General features: G+C 46.3%; 2 protein-coding genes across 2 annotated transcripts in view; one reads left to right on the top strand and one right to left on the bottom strand.

Moving 5' to 3' along the window:
- The window catches only part of LOC132493606 (forkhead-associated domain-containing protein 1-like), a 63,985-nt gene extending 62,125 nt beyond the window's left edge, over window positions 1-1,860 (bottom strand). The window contains exon 1 of the mRNA XM_060104321.1: window positions 1,805-1,860. Coding sequence (XP_059960304.1) covers window positions 1,805-1,859 — 55 coding nt within the window. The 5' untranslated portion in view covers window position 1,860. The remainder of the gene's footprint in view (window positions 1-1,804) is intronic.
- LOC132494286 (U3 small nucleolar RNA-associated protein 25 homolog) overlaps window positions 1-16,811 on the top strand; it is a 720,475-nt gene that overhangs the window by 108,282 nt on the left and 595,382 nt on the right. The gene's annotated exons all lie outside the window — the stretch shown is intronic.

The raw sequence follows: 16,811 nt of genomic DNA, 5'->3' as shown, positions 1-16,811 counted from the left end.
ATGAACCCCAATAAGAAGCACTGCCAACTCAGACTGACAGAGACCCACAAAAGTCAAAGAAGCGTCTGGACCCCCAAGCTTCTACAGGCAGGAAGCAGGCTATAAAACTATGCAGCCACATCCATGGGACACCTTTCATAGGAAAGGGAGGACGACTCAGAAGGCGGAACTCAGGGACCAGCGGGCAGAGCCAAGAGCCCTGGTAAGTCATTTCTGGGCAAGAGTTGGACTGAAGCCCAGTCAAGGAACTGCCGATATTGTCCCAGCTGGACTTCAGAACTGCTGTGGGCCAGGGACTCCTGTGTGTTTCCTGTTTCTCTTCTTTTGGAACAAGAGGAGTGTGTGGAGCAGTGATGCTATGCCTGTCCCACCAGTATGTGCTGGGTGTGTGAGGGACAGACCCTCTGTGCAGAGGTCTTCAGATTTCTGGAAGTAGTACTTGATGAGCTGAACGTAACATACTACACCCATGAGCCCCATCTGTACCTGGACTTGATTTAGACGAGATTCTGGAATTTGAGCCGATGCTGTTACTGGGGTGAGATTTTGGGGGGCCTCGGGAGAGAGGAGGAGGAGTGTGAATCATGGAGGACCCGAGGGCAGGCTGTGGTAGCCGGCCTCCAAGATGACTGCTGATAATCCCTGGGGACTCAGAGGGGTCTGCGGCTGGGACGCAGAAAACAGAGAATGGGACCTTCACACCAGTGGCCACAGAAGAAACCTGGGAATCATGCCAGGGACTAAGTCAAGCCAGCTACACTGCCAGTAAGGCTGGCAAGGCCAAGAGGATGGTGACAGACAGGAAGTCTCCTCCCCAAGTGCCATGAGGCCTTCTGGGGGGGAGGGGGGGAGAAGGAATCCCTGATGGCTGTGTGTCCCCAAAGTGACCAGGCTGTGAGTGACAGTCACTGAGATAACCAGCCTTAAATTTGACTGAAAAGCGTTATTTTAGATTAGATTGAATACATAACCTCCGGAGAAGTAATTTTCTCCATAAGCCTCAGTCTCCTCTTACCTGTAAAATGGTAATAAAATATTTAAAAACCTCCTAAGGCAAGAGGGATTTCAGTTACCAATATGTCTGTACATCTGAGTTGAAGTATATAAATTTAGATTCTGATACAAATTCATATATATTCATATATATGTACAAACACACACACACACACACACACTCACCACAGAGGTACTGACGTGTGCAGATGGGCAGAGCACAGTCTTGGAGGAGTTTGTACCAAAAAGTCAACAGGGAGAATTCTGGTGATAAGGGTGACAGCTTATCTTTTACTGTTTTCTAACTTTCTGCTTATCCCAATTTTTTCACATTTGATTATGTTCTACTTCAGAACCAGAGAACATAAGCAAAAGCCAGAGAAAGACAAATAGCATACCATATTGCTTATATGTGGAATCTAAAAAAAGGTACAAATAGAGATAGAGTTACAGATGTAGAAAATAAACTTATGGTTACCGGGAATAAGAGGGGGGAGGGATAAATTGGAAGAGAGGGATTGACATACACAATACTATACATAAAAGAGATAACTAAGAAGGACCTACTGGATAGCACAGGGACCTCTCCTCAATACTCTGTAATGGTCTATATGGGAAAAGAATCTAAAAAAGAGTGGATACATGTATATGTTGAACAGATTCAGTGTGCTGCATACCTGAAACTAACACAACACTGTAAATCAACTGCACCTCAATAAAACTTTTTAAAAAAAGGGGAAAGCAGAAACTGAGACCCATCCTCCTAGCAAAAGCCCCTCCCCTAAGCTGCCAAGGAAGCATCCATGAGTACCTTGCCTGATGATGGGAACGCTGTGGGCGGCTCTGTCCACCTCGAAGGAGAACATCTTCTCGCTGGCACTCACGGGCTGCCTGTGGGAGGCTGGTGGGACCATGGGGGGCTCGGGGGACCCCTGCGACCAGCTCCTCTGCACTGACGCTGTCCAGATGCCCGGGTAGATGGGGGTCTGTGGTGGTGAGGGTGACTGGTTCAGTTGCTGGGTGGCCCAAGGTGGCTGTGGCCTTGGCCAAGGTTCTGGGCCCCTCACCCATGGGAAGGAGACCTGCAGGGGCAGACAAGAGGGTCAGGGGAGGTTACGAGCAGCTAGGGTGGTCTTCACCTTTCTGTCCCGGCGACATAATTGCTGCCTTAGATTTTGGCGTATAAGTCACTTCTCCCAAGAATCCCTCCCACACTCTCCCCAAATTTGGGATGGCGGTCCCCACCATGGGTCACCTTGCACACTATCACACCACCATTTATTGGGTGCAGCCTTCGTGCCAGGCACCCAGTCAAGAGATTCACATGCATTACCTCATTTAATACCCCTGATGCTCTGTGATGAGCCCGAGGCTGAGCAAGACCTAGTGACTTTCCCAGGACCACAGATTTGGCAGTGAGCGTCTGAGCTGGTACAACGCCACCTCTGAGCTCTGAGAGGCTGACAGCTTTTTGTCTACCTTGCTCAGCACCGTATCCTCAGCTCCTAGAATAAACCCTTGGCACATACACAGTAGGTCCTTAAATACTGGTTGAAAGAATGAATGAACACATCTCCGAGATTCAAGCTCAGCTCTCCAGGACACACACATCCACACTGTGTGTCTCCCTGGCACTCCCATTCCACCTGTTCCCCGAAGCCGAGAGCTCTGGGGTGGCAGGCACCCCAACGGGCTCGCACCCCAACTGGCTCATTAACCTGTGATCCTCAACATCTGCCACATCTGATTCTTGCCAGACGCTCCATAAATATCTATCGAGGGAACCTTTTTTCATCTGACCCGGCGGAAGATGTCTGTATCTACTTTCATTAGAGAGCACATCAAAATCCATCTACACCGGGAGAAGCAAATGCTGAGAGGTGCTGACACCTGGCTTTGTCTTGGTTAATGCTCTTGTGGCCGTCCCTCCCCGAGCCTAGTGGTTAAACTGTGACATCGTGAATGCTACCATTTATTGTAATTACTCACCGATTTCTCGCGATAGCCCTGAAGGGGAGGAGCTCTCCTTATTCCTAGCTTACAAATGAGGCTTGGAGAGGTTAAGGACTTCACCAAGCTCAGGTGGTGGTGGAGAGGGTGGTGGGACTGAGGTTCTGGAAAGCTCTTTCCCTCTCTGTCTCTCTCTCCCTTCTCTGCCCCAACCCCACCCCCAGTCTCTTGGCAGAAAAAAACACACTTTTCAAGGAAGAAGCTAAGTTCAAAGGTTTGCCGCCTGTGGCGGTCACGTTTCTCTTTCTGCAGACTGCAGACACAGAATGAGAAACAGGACAGAATGCTTCCGAAATAGGAGCACTGGCAGACAGAACTTCCTAGAGCTCCAGCTGGATTGTATTCAAGAGGAAGGTTCTCCACTCACTCAGGTTCCCAAACCAGTCTTTTAGCTACAGTCTTTCCCAGCCAAGTCAAGAATCTGGTGAATTCCCCTGAAGACTTTTTTGGAGTCAGGGAGAACACTGTTCGGGAAAATCAAACTCCAATTGCCTGGCGACACCTGGCCCAGCATTTATGATGACACTGGCCCCGTTGAAACCTGTTTCAGGAACGGACTTGGCAGTGTTCCAGAGCTCTGTTACCTTATGTGAAGATTCGAATTTCTCTCCACTGTGGGCACCTCGGTCTCCACCTAAGCTTTCTTCCTTTCTCTCCTTTCAGAAGCTGAGGTGTCCTGCTTCTGCCTTGCACTCACTTCTCCATTCATCCTATCCCTTCCCGTCCTCTCCTCTGGGGCTGTCTTGCCTCAATCATTCCTACAACCTTTCCTCATCGATTTAATAAAGATTTATCGAATGAAAGGGCTGAAGGTGGGAAGGGGGAAATTTGAATATGTTTTACCCCCGCCTGATAGAAAACAAATCGAGAGACCACGGGTAGTGTGGAGGAATTCCTTTGTGTGCTGGGATGCTCAGGTAGATGTGCCTCACTGCCCACTAACTGCCAGGGTGCTGAAGGGAGTGCTCATATCTCATGCCTCAAGTGGTTCACTGCCGTAGTGTACAGGCCGCAACCCACCTGGCTCTTCTGGAAATTCCAGGAATCTCCCTCCCAATCTGTCGGCCCATTGCTGTGGGTGGGGCTAAGCAATCAACCAATCACACTCCCTGGACATACTGATTGGTTCAGTGGTGGGGCAAGTGATGCAATCAGAGCCAAGGAGACCCAAGAAGACTTGGCTGGACACCAGGATCTGGAGTGACCTGGTGGGACTTCACAATGCAGCCAGCATGAAGGAGTGGAGCCCAGACATGGAGAGAGGGAAGCTGTTTATTTATTTTTCAAATTGTGGTAAATAACCTGCAACATAAAATTTATCATCTTAGCCATTTTAAAGTATACAGTTCAGTGGTGTTAAGAATAGTCACATTTCTGTGAGATGGATCTCCAGAACTTTTTCATCTTGCAAAATGTAAACTCTATTAACCATTAGACAACAACTCCCCATTCCCTCCGCCACCCAGCCCGTGGTGACCAACATTCTGTCTCTATGAATTGGACTACTCTAAGTACCAAGTACCTCAAATAAGTGAAATCACATGGTACCTCTCTTTTTGTGACTGGCGTATTTCACTTAGCATAATGCCCTCAAGGTTCATCCATGTTGTAACATGTCAGAATTTCCTTCTTTTATTTTATTATTTTTTTGTGTGTGTGGTAGGCGGGCCTCTCACTGCTGTGGCCTCTCTCGTTGTGGAGCACAGGCTCCGGACGCGCATGGTCAGCGGCCATGGCTCACGGGCCCGGCCGCTCCGCGGCATGCGGGATCCTCCCGGACTGGGGCATGAACCCGTGTCCCCTGCATCGGCAGGCGGACTCTCAACCACTGCGCCACCAGGGAAGCCCTTCCTTCATTTTTAAGGCTAAATAATATTCCACCATACAGTTTAGAGTGTATTTTTTTAATCCATTAAGTGTCATGGGCACTTGGGTGGTTTCTACCTCATGGCTATTATAACTATGCTGCTGTCTGTGAACATGGTGGGGAAAATAAGGAAGCTGGTTTTGAGCACTGGCTGGGGTGCTACCCTGAAGTGCTCCATCCCTGAGGCTGGCTAGAGCTGGTTTCTGTTGCTTGCAGCACACAGAGCCCGAACGATAGGGCCCCTAGTGGGAAGGAGCCAAAGATGTATCAACGCAGCAGAGACTCCAAGCTCTTCGGGTTTAAAAATTTAAAAATAAAGGTTTTTTTTTTTTTTCTCTGAAGCATGTTGGTTGAGGGTAGCTTTAGTTGGATGGTTAAAGTTGGTTTTCTCTAGTTTACCGGCTTGCTTTATCAAAGGGAAGGTCAAGGTTTTCTCAGAAATTCCTGCTGGCAACTACAACGATACAGGCAGGGAGAAAAGGAAACATAAGAAGAAGACTCACATTAAAAGCTAGCTCTGGGCTGTACAGGAAGCATGGGGTCAAGGTCAGTTATCAACAAGTTTGTTTTTATTATTTATTTATTTTAGATTTAATTCTATTTATTTTTGTCTGTGTTGGGTTTTCGTTGCTACGTGCAGGCTTTCTTTAGTTGCGGCGAGCGGGGGGCTACTCTTGTTGTGGTGCGCAGGCTTCTCCTTGTGGTGGCTTCTCTTGTTTCGGAGTGTGGGCTCTAGGCGCATGGGCTGCAGTAGCTGGGGCACATGGGCTCAGCAGTTGTGGCACGTGGGCTCCAGAGCACAGGCTCAGTAGTTGTGGCGCATGGGCTTAGTTCCTCCACGACACATGGGATCTTCCCAGACCAGGGCTCGAACCTGTGTCCCCTGCACTGGCAGGTGGATTCTTATCCACTGTGTCACCAGGGAAGTCTTCAAGTCTGTTTTTAGAAACTTTAGTTTAAAAATACACGCTAATGCCTTTTCTCTTTCTTTGTGTCTGTTCTCTGACCATATGGTATGTTGCCATGGTTGGGTTTTTTGTTTTGTTTTTGAGGTAGCATATGTGATACTCCTGATTTCTTTTCCATACTACCTTTAAAATAGCAGGTTGGGGCTTCCTGGTGGTGCAGTGGTTGAGAGTCCGCCTGCCGATGTAGGGAATATGGGTTCGTGCCCCGGTCCGGGAAGATCCCACATGCCACAGAGCAGCTAGGCCCGTGAGACATGGCCGCTGAACCTGCGCGTCTGGAGCCTGTGCTCCGCAACGGGAGAGGCCACAACAGTGAGAGGCCCGTGTACCGAAAAAAAAAAAAAAGCAGGTTGTCAACCACCTGGATTAACCATGACCACATCCACGGCTGAATTTATATTAGCTTTAATAAACACAGGTCAATGATTTACTCAAGAAATCACTATCCATTTTTTTTCAAATTATCTATTTGTACTTTGTGTTATTTACCCAATATCTGCTTCTAACCCTGAAAAGAGTGTAAGTTGAATGGGACACCCTAAAAAAAATTCGAAGTAGTTTGCACATCGAGTGCCTACAGTACACATGAATTCTGCCAGGAAGCCCTGGAGCCTGCAGAGAAGGTGGAAACTTAGACCTTGCCCTTGGAGAGCTTGTTATGTGCTCTGCCATTTGTAAGTAATTGTGGACAATACAACGACTATGAGCCACTGTGTAGAGAAGCCACAGATGTGCCACAGACTGTGCTGGGCACTTAATGCATGTGGTCTCATCTGATCTCCAGAATAATCTTGCAGGAGGCATTTTACCCCTCATTGTGTGGATTAAGAAACTGAAGCTCAGAGAGGTTAAATGACTTGCCCAACGTCTCACGGCCAGGAAGTGGTGACACAATTTGACTCCAATACCTGTGCTCTTAGGACTTCTAGGTTACTCCAAGTCATGATTTATTACCTGCTTTCCATACTCACAAACGGATCTTAGACGATTGGTTAGTGAATGATAGGATATTTTCCAAGTTAAAAAAAGGAAACGAACATTAGATGGTGTGAAAAAACACAAGACATCGCATGGGCTACTTAGAAATGGGATTTTCTAGGAACACTGACAAATGTCTTATGGAAGTGTTATTCTTTCTGGTACATGCCACGCCCTGGAAGCAGCTCAGAGGACCCCAGCCTCCATCCGGGAAGACCTGTGGTATGTTCACTGCTGTACCAGAGGAGTGCTGGGGCCAGCTGGTACCCGCCCACGAGAACTGATTGTTAAATGTCCAGGAATTTTGCCAACTGGTTGATAAACACAGCCATTAATAAGAATTAACTTACATAAATTTACAATTAAATTATATCAGAAACAATTGGTATACAAACTTAAAAGTCACCCCTTCCTAATTATTTTACTCTATTTTATTATTACCTATGCTCTTGAGGTTATTTCACTCTACTATATGTTTCTGTTGGAAATGTTACATAGTAATGTGTTACCACACCTCTCTTTCCTTCTCTGTATTCAGGGATGTGTCATTGGGAGCTGGAAATTGACCGTGGAGGGCGTATTACACCATAGAAATCAGGAAATGTTATAAATGAGGGCTTGGTTTTTAAAAAGTTTTATAAATAGGTTTAATAATGGTGGTTCATGTAGAGCTTGATTTTGTTTGTTTGTTTGTTTTGTTGATTGCCTAGACTTAAGACGGTAATGGAGAAAATGTTAACAATGCAGATTATACAAAAGCATGTTGTGTCTTAGCCGTTATGTTATGAATAGAGCAAAAAATTGGGGAAACGTTCTTCCAGTATTTAAAAATTATTATCTGATGCAGCAACAAAGTCACTCATGTCACTGATGAACATGTGAAGTTCTAACGTCTTTCTTTTTTCACTTGTATTATTCATAAATCCAAAATATCCAAAAATACCCACGAGTGCTCAGGTTGGGAACTCTCTCATTCATCAACTGCAATGAGAAATTGGCTATGGATACAAGAGTTCACCTAAAGTCAATGAAAGCATTCTGTGAGACTCAGCTGGCTATATAGAATTTACAAGAAAGAGTACTGTATATTTTGTTACATGGATAGACTGTGCTACACATTCTTTATATCAGTAAACCTTATGCTATGCATCCATGTACTTTACTTTTCCCAGAGAGCTGGTCATTAAATATTTACCAGCCCATCGCTGGCTGTGCTGGCACCCAGCAGAGTGCCTGCTACTCATGGTAGGTGTTCGCTGACTGAGCTGAACGGTTGGCAAATGGAGTGTAAATAAAAAGCACTTTGATTCTGGGGCTGGGATGGGGAAAACACATGCTAAGCCTGGTGCATCTTGTAACAGCAAAGAGTAAGCAAGTGCCCAAAACGAAAAGGTGGGGAGGTGCTCAAGGACACAGCAAGCAATCTGAAAGAGCTCCCAGTGGCCAAGGCTGGAAGAATTTGAGCGAAGAAATATTTAATGAGTATTGGATTATAATTCAAAGTGTAAAATCAGTATACATGGATCCATACTGACATAGATACATTAGTGAGTAAATACATAAAGGAGGGAGAAGAGACCGGCTTCCTTACAGAAGAATTTAACATACATAGATGTGGAGCTTAATTCCCATGGTCTGGAAGGGCCTGGGGGGTAGGGGTGATGGTGGCGAGCAGGGACACTGACCGCAGCATGGAGGAGCCATGGACCTGGAAAGACAGAATGGAGACTAGAAAACATGGCCAGTAGATCTCAGAAGCCAGGAGAGGGTGCTAGTTGGTGCCAGGACAAATGGCCTTTATCTCAACAGCTACCGGGGTGCCACCGTAACTCAGAGACGGGTAATAATTCTATGTCCCCAAGAAAAGGGTAAATCATGTACGGGGCTTCAGTGTGAGAAATCAGGGTTATACATTTAGAACACAGAACCGCCAAGTTATACATTATTTTTAGGTTTTGGAACTTAAAAGAATTAAGTCCCTTTGAGCTGTTCAGAAAAGCCATTCGTTTGGGGTTTTCCCAGCTGTGTTAAAGGAGATCTGGCCCATCTAATTTTCCCATTTTCTTGTAAATCTTCAATCTTACAGTTTTTCCTTTCCTTTCAAGTTCTAATCAGCTTCCTGGTCAGTCCATAAAATGGGAAATAGAATCTAATGAGAAAACAGCCGGATTTTTGCAAATAGCTTTTGCTACCCCTAGACTTGGCCTGCTTCAATTGGGTCTTGCCAGATAGAGAGACGGAATGAATGAATGAATGAATGATCATCAACTAAGTTCAGAGAAGGAGCAACGTGGTTCTGATTTGGTAACAAAGGGTGTGGCCTGCCAGAGGAAGCAGGACGCGGCCCGATTCCTGGCCGGGTCCGGGTTCTGTCTCAGCAGGATGCTAAGGGTTCAGCCCGCGCTCCCGTCTCCACCTCCCCCGATGTCATCTGCATCGCCTGTAGACATCTGGTGACAACACAGCCTCAGGGGTCCTTGTGTGTGAGTTTCTGCTGCAGAGGCCGAGCCTGAGGCTGTCTGCTGCCCCCTGCCTTCCACTTCACTGGTCTCGGGAAATCGCCTTTGATATAAAACACCCAGCCTCAGGAGTTCTCATCACATAAGTAAGTCCCCACGGGACCTGTAAGAGCACAGGGTAGAGGAAATCCTACAAGGTCAGGTAGGAGATGACAAAGCTTGACCAGAAAGAGGCTTTGTTCTGAAGGGCACCATAGTCTCTGGTCATTCACTCAGTTGCCGGCTCCTCAACCCCCGGTACAGTAAAGCCACATCCTCCTCAAGAACGGACCCTATTCAGAGGTCCCAGGAACATGGAAATGCCACCCTTCTTGGGGATGGACAACTAAGGCACCGACTCTGAGCTTCTCATCACACCAGTTCACCACAGGAGAGAAATGAGCAACTCTGCTTCCTTGGAGACTGGCCTGGGACTTTTCCAATGGAAAAGTGGATTATTCATCATTTTCCTCCCCCCACATCCCTAGTGGCAAATCCTGTTAGGAAGGCTCCACTTAGGCAATAGGAATGCTTCTTAATGTCATGGACATCTTCTTTGTTTTTGCCTCCCCCGCATCCATTTCTTCCATCTTTTGGATGGGCACCTTAATTTTTTTTCAGGGAAGACACCCTTTCCCTGACAATCCTGAGTCCATAGAACTCTGACCCTTCCACACCAGGGGTGAGACCATAACCCAGGCCTGGCCAATCAGAGCATTCCTTGCCCCTGGCCTCAGTGATTGGTTCAGGGGAAGCCACGTGATCCAAGCCACTGTCAATGAAGATGCTGGCCCTTTCCCTGGAACTGCTACTTTGTAGGGTGCTGGGGCTGCTGGTGGCCTCTTTCCTACAGGTGAGAAGAGTCTGTCTGAGATTGGGAAGCTAACAGGGAAGAAAGAGTCAGATTCCTGACCATGATTTGGGCGCCTGGATCCAGCTGGGCCTAAGCTGCAGCTTTTGGCCTTTTCAGTTCCATGAGCTTTATTTTTTTATTTTTATTTTTTTGCCTAGGATACTTTTAGTTGGTTTTCTGACACTTGCAAACAATCAAATTTCCTGGACAGTATGCTTACTGAGACTTTAGCATAAGCATCACTATATACTCAGAGTGAAAGTTGTTTTAAAGGTTATGACATGCTCAAATAAAACCCACCAGACTGTCATCATGCACCAAATTTACCTTTCAACTTATAAAAGTAAAGCAGCATCTCCAGAGAAGAATGATTTAAGACCAAGGAACCAATCATAAGACAAGTAGTAAAACGCTGCTTAGAGAAACTTTGATAGATAAATAGTTCTCTAGCTACAGCAGGCTTCAGACTACAAACCCCAAATTTCTGCTTCAAAAGTGACTCAGGGAAGACATTCCATAGTTTCATTTATTTCGTTTTTTGGCCTCGCCGTGCACTTGTGGGATCTTAGTTACCTGACCGGGAATTGAACCCAGGCCCTCAGCAGTGAGAGCACTGAGAGCACTGAGTCCTAACCACTGGACGACCAGGGAATTCCCAACAGTCCACAGTTTTAAAAGAAAACGTTCCAGTTGAAGAAACAGGTAAAATTTATAATATGCATCTGTTGTATATATAATATGTTAATGTCTAGTACATTTATCAGATCCATGTCAATGTAATTATATTATTACTATATTTGCAAATGCATATATATGTGTATGTATAGTTAGAACCACATATTTCCAGCTCTTTTTTAAAGAGGTATTGAAAAGACTGTTCAAAGTTTATTTTACCAGCTTGTCTGTTTTTTCTTATTCCTCAGTAAACTTAAGCAATTAACCAGCACATTTCCTGGCACACAGTAAGGCTCAATCTGAGTGAGTTCTTTCTCCCCAGCTCCCCCCTCTATTTTAAGTTCTTCTTTTAGAAACCAAGTCAAATGAAAGAGGCAGGACTGCATAGTGTTACAGGCAGAGGCTGGCAAACGTTTTCTGTAGCGCCAGACAGTAAGCATTTCCAGCCCTGTGGGCCATAGGATCTGCCCAGCTTACTCTGCCCTTGTAGCCGACAACACAGGCAATACTGAAATGACTGGGACGGCTGTGTTCCCAGGAAACTTTACAGAAACAGGCGATGGCCCGCATTGGCCCTGGGCCATAACGTGCCGACCTCGGGTTAAGACCTTGGGATCCAGCGTCACACAGACTCTGGTCCGGCTTCCGGCTCTGCTCCGTCTCTGGGACCCTGACGAGTGTGTCATTTCTGTGCCTTGTCTGTAAGACACAGGGATACCAACAGCCATTTCTTAGTCTGTGAGAAGTGGGTCAGATAGTGCACGTGAAATGCTGGGAACACTTCCTGGTCCATAATAAATGAGCATAAAACATTAGCCACCAGGTGTGATCACCATCGTCAAAAAAGGAGAAGAAAGGGCACAACTGAATTTGTCCAGGAACGGCAGCAATATCCCTGGTAAAGAGTTAGTGGGTGGACTTCCCTGGGGGCGCAGTGGTTAAGAATCCGCCTGCCAATGCAGGGGACAGGGATTCGAGCCCTGGTCCAGGAAGATCCCACATGCCGCGGAGCAACTAAGCCCATGGGCCACAACTACTGAGCCTGTGCTCTAGAGCCCGTGAGCCACAACTACTGAGCCCGCGTGCCACAACTACTGAATCCCACGCACCTAGAGCCCATGCTCCGCAACAAGAGAAGCCACCGCAAAGAGAAACTCGCGCACTGCAAAGAAGGGTAGCCCCCGCTCGCCGCAACTAGAGAAAGACCGCGCGCATCAACGAAGACCCAACGCAGCCAAAAATAAATAAATAAAATAAATAAAATAATTAAAGAAAAAAAGTTAGTGGAGCCAGGGACTTCCCTGGCCGTCCAGTGGTTAAGACTCCACGCTTCCAATGCAGGGGGTACAGGTTTGATCCCCGGTTGAGGAACTAAGATCCTGCATTGGTGTAGCCAAAAAAAAAAGTTAGTGGAGCCAAACAAGCAAGGAAGCCAGATAACTGAAAATGCAGTTTCTCCTATTATCAGTGGCTTTCGTTTTTACCCACATAATGAATCGTCAGCGTGTGAAATTGCAGGTTGGACTGGGAATTGCAAGACCTTCCTTAACCGCTGGGCAGTGAAGGACCTGCCTGGGCTCTCACGGCCCCACGATGCTTCGTGCTATTAGGAAAAGGCTCCAAGGGACTCAGGAGAGCCGGCTTTTAATCCTGCCTCTGGATCTATAGGACTGATGCCTAACCTTGGGGAAGTCACTGAAACTCTCTGAGCCTCAGTTTATGCCATGATAGGGGTGGTCCCAGGGACCTCTATAAAAACAACTGAAGGGGGAAAGGGGACCTGGGATTAATGAGTAGCTCCTTGGCAGAAATTGGAAATTGAAGCTCAGAAAGGTAAAGCCAGTTGCAGCTGGCATTTCAACTTGGGTCCATCCAACTCCAAAGCCCTTGCTTTCTCGATTGTGTTCTGCAGAGCTTCCCCATTAAAGCAGCAAGGAATATTGGCCGACAGAGGGCGCTCTTCTCGCAAGACAGGACGTCATGACATTGCAGGGACAGAAGACAGTATCCAGGAGCCACGTGGGAGAGTCTGGCTGGACTGGGAACAGGGCAGAGCAGGCTACAGGGAAGGCCAGACACAGGCAGTCATGGGGATGGGGGCTGCCGCCAAGGAGCTGTCAACCCCCTCATGGAACAACTCGGCACGTCATTTGTGGCGCCTGGCTTCCTTTTTCATTCTGGCCATTTCCATCCGTTTTGCCGTATTTCAGAACAGAGAAAGACATGATTGATACATACGGGTGACGTGGGTTTCCTTACTCAGCTGCCTTGTAAGAACGGCGCCACTGTGACTAGCACAGCTTGTTTCCACACCTCCTTTCCCAGAGCTCAGAAAGCACGAGTAAAGGCAACAACCAACAAAACCCACAACATGGCAGCACACCTGACTCTGGGACTTCAATTTCCCACGCCTGGTGCCAAGACTCTATGGGATTAATCAACGGTTGCTTCAGAGCATTGCAGATGGCCCTGCGGGTTATGTCCTGCACAGTTTCAGTGGGCGCCATCCACATGGACTACGTTGTGAATGGTGACCCTGGAGTTGTGCAATATGGCAGCCCTAGGTAATACTTTGATGAGAGAGGTATAATTTACAAAGTATGGTCCTGGGGGCTTCCCTGGTGGTGCAGTGGTTGAGAGTCCACCTGCCGATGCAGGGGACACGGGTTTGGGCCCCGGTCCAGGAAGATCCCACATGCCGCGGAGCGGCTGGGCCTGTGAGCCATGGCCAATGAGCCTGCACGTCCGGAGCCTGTGCTCTGCAACGGGAGAGGCCACAACAGTGAGACGCCCGTAACCACAAAAAAAAAAAAAAAAAAAAAGGATGGTCCTGGGCACAACCTGGCTGCCAATGCACTTTGTCAAACAAGAGATTTTCTTTATATTTTTCCATCTTGTATGTTATTCTATGGGTAATTTATCTGCAAATGTATTTATCTGCTAGCGGGGGCAGGTATTGGGAGGTTTCCCTGTCCATAAGGACACTTACAAAGGAGGCATCTTGGCTGCTCCATGCTGGTTTGCTTGACTCTAAAGCTGAGGGTTATCATGTGCATATTAAGTGCCAGACGCTGGACTAAGCAATTTACGCACTTTGCCCACTTAATACCACAGTCACTCAAGGTGGTAGGAACTATTGTTACAGGAGTGGGGACCGAGGCCCTGAGAGGTAGATGATTTGTGCACGTCCAGTATAAAAGCCGGTCAAGAGCAGGGCTGGGACGGCGCTGGAGTCAGCCTGACCTCAGGGCACGTGCTCTAACCACTGTGACATCTGCAAACACATCTGGATTCCTAACCGCCCCGCACCTCACCCCCCTCCCCCAATAAAATGCTGTCACACCCTCCTCTGTTGGTTAGGGTCACCACAAAACCTGAAATAAATGCTTTCATTTGGGAACTCTTTGTCGGGAGAAGAACAGTTCTCATCATACTTAATCTGTATGATATCAGGGCAGTCCTCCGTGGAAACTCCATCCAAGGAGGAAACACAGCGCCCTCACCAGGGACCCCAAAATCAATTGGAAACAAGAATATGCCGGAAGCAAGACGGCCACGAATTTTTTAGAAAAACTGGGCTTCAAAATATTTGATGAGAGATGCTCTTCAATACCTCTCCCTTTTCCCCTCTTCCTTTCTCTTCTTTTAAATAGCCAGCAGGTTGGGGTCATCAGGAAGTGGAATTTGTAGGAAGGTGTCAGTCAGTCCACAGGCTGCCCTCACACGGACGCTGCAAAGGACCCCTCCATGAATATGAGCATCATGGATGGAAGCTTCTCAAGCTGGGGATGCCCCGGCAGAGAGCACTTTTCAGAAGATGGGGCTGTGGAGAGTCCTGCACAGTGCCCTGGGCACAGGCCAGGGGAACACTTGTGCAGCTGCCTGCAGTCAACCGAGGAATGAAGCAAGGTGCAAGTACGTGTAGGAATAAGAATTGAAAAAATCCGTGCATATTCGAGTGATCGTGAGAGTATGCTTTCCACGGTGTGAAAACCAGTCAAGGCTACTGCTCCAGCTAGCATCAGACTGAATGGTTTTCTCCCCTACTTTTTCCGCAAGTGGGGATAGTGTTTAATTTGCACTGACTAGCTGTGTGGCCCTGGGGAAATTACTTAACCTCTCTAAGTTTCGGATTCCTTGTCTGTCAAATGGGGATCATGGGAGAACCCATCTCATAGGTTGCTATGAGCGTGAAATAAGGGAGAGCAGGTGAATTGCTTAGCACAGTGCTGTTCACGTCAGTGATTCCTCCTGCTGCTCTCCTGGTTTCTCTTCTTACAAAGCATCTTCTTCCGTCTTATCTACTCAAGGTTAGAGGTCATCATCACTTTTTCCCACAATTATATAAGAAGCACCTTGTAAAATAAAGTCCCCATTCCATAGTTGTACACACGTGTGCATAACAAACTTACTCAAAATGGCCAAAAGGTGGAAGCAACCCAAGTGGCCATGGATGGATGAACAGGTAAACAAAATGTGGTGAATCCATACAATGAAATATTCAACTGGAATGAACCATGAGGATATCATACTAAGTGAAATAAGATGGTCACAAACGGACAAACAATGTAAGATACCATTTATATGAGGAACCTAGAATAGTCCAATTCACAGACACAGAAAGCATGGTGGGAGGGGAGGAAGGAAGCAGGGGGTTTGATGTGATGGGCATAGAGTTTCAGTGTGGGAAGATGAACAAAGTTCTGAAGATGGATGGGGGTGATGGCTGCACAACAGTGTGAATAGATTTAATGCCACTGTGAACTGCACACTTAAACATGGTTAAGATGGTAAATTTTATGTGTATTTTACCATAATTTTGAAAATTAAAAGTTAAAAACAAACCCCAAAATGAAATACCTCCAAGGTTTCTCCGAGGTTTGGGGTGATAGAAATGGAGGAAAATGTTCTGAGAGCAGGTTGTGGTGATGGCTGCACAACTCCATCAATATATTCAAATTGATTGAATTGGACACTTCAAATGGGTGAAGTTTCTGTTATGTAAATTGTACTTCAGTGAAGCTGTTAAGAGCAAGCAAGCAAACAAACACATGCTGTGATCGGGAGGAAACTTTGGAGGATGAAGGAGCTGTTCACTGTCTTGATTGTGGCTATGGTTTCACAGGTGTACCCATATGTCAAAGCCCATCCACTTACAGACTTTAAACATGTGCCGTTTATGGCATGTCAATTATATCTCAAGAAAGCTGTATTTTAAAAAGGCAGAACAGTATTCCATATATAAACAAACTCCTTATAATATATTAAACTCCTTAGAATATATTAAACTATATAATTAATTAAACAATGCCTCCTTTGGATGGAAATTTAGGTTTCAAATTTTATGCCCCTATCAATAATATTTCAATAAATATCTTTGTAGGAAAAAAAAAGAAAAAAATGCAGATATTATTTGCTGCTCCCCTATTCTTCTCCCCACGGGCAAGCCACAGAGTCAGAATTTCCCAGGGAGGGGGCCTGGGAACCTGTAATTTTACTGAACATTCCTGAAAAATTCTTGGAATCAGACATGTTGGGGCACATTGAATCAAACTTCATGAACTTGGATTTTCAGGTTTGGGAGTGTGAAATCCCCTTTTCTTTGATCCCTAAAAAATTCTGTAAGTGTTCCATACAAATGATTCTAAATTTCGGTTTCCCTCCTATTGGCGGTGCATCAGAATCATCAGGGAGCTTGTGAGAATGCATATTCCCAGGCCCTACTCCCAGGGAGGATGTGTATGGTTGCCAGATTTCGCATAAATAAAGAAATGAATAAATCAATATATAATAAACTATAGGGAGTCCGTTAAATCTGAATTTCAGATAAACACCAAATAATTTTTTTAGCATAAGTGGTTCCTTGCAATAGTTGGGCCACACCTGTACATAAAAATTATTTGTTGCTTATCTGAAATTCAGATTTAACTGGGTGTCCTGTATTTCATCTGGGAATCCTAAGTATGAGT

Source organism: Mesoplodon densirostris, chromosome 7 (assembly GCF_025265405.1).
Source record: "Mesoplodon densirostris isolate mMesDen1 chromosome 7, mMesDen1 primary haplotype, whole genome shotgun sequence".
NCBI classification, from domain to species: domain Eukaryota; kingdom Metazoa; phylum Chordata; class Mammalia; order Artiodactyla; family Ziphiidae; genus Mesoplodon; species Mesoplodon densirostris.
The sequence above is the reverse complement of the archived record's forward strand: the minus strand, read 5'-3'. Positions and strand labels throughout refer to the sequence as shown.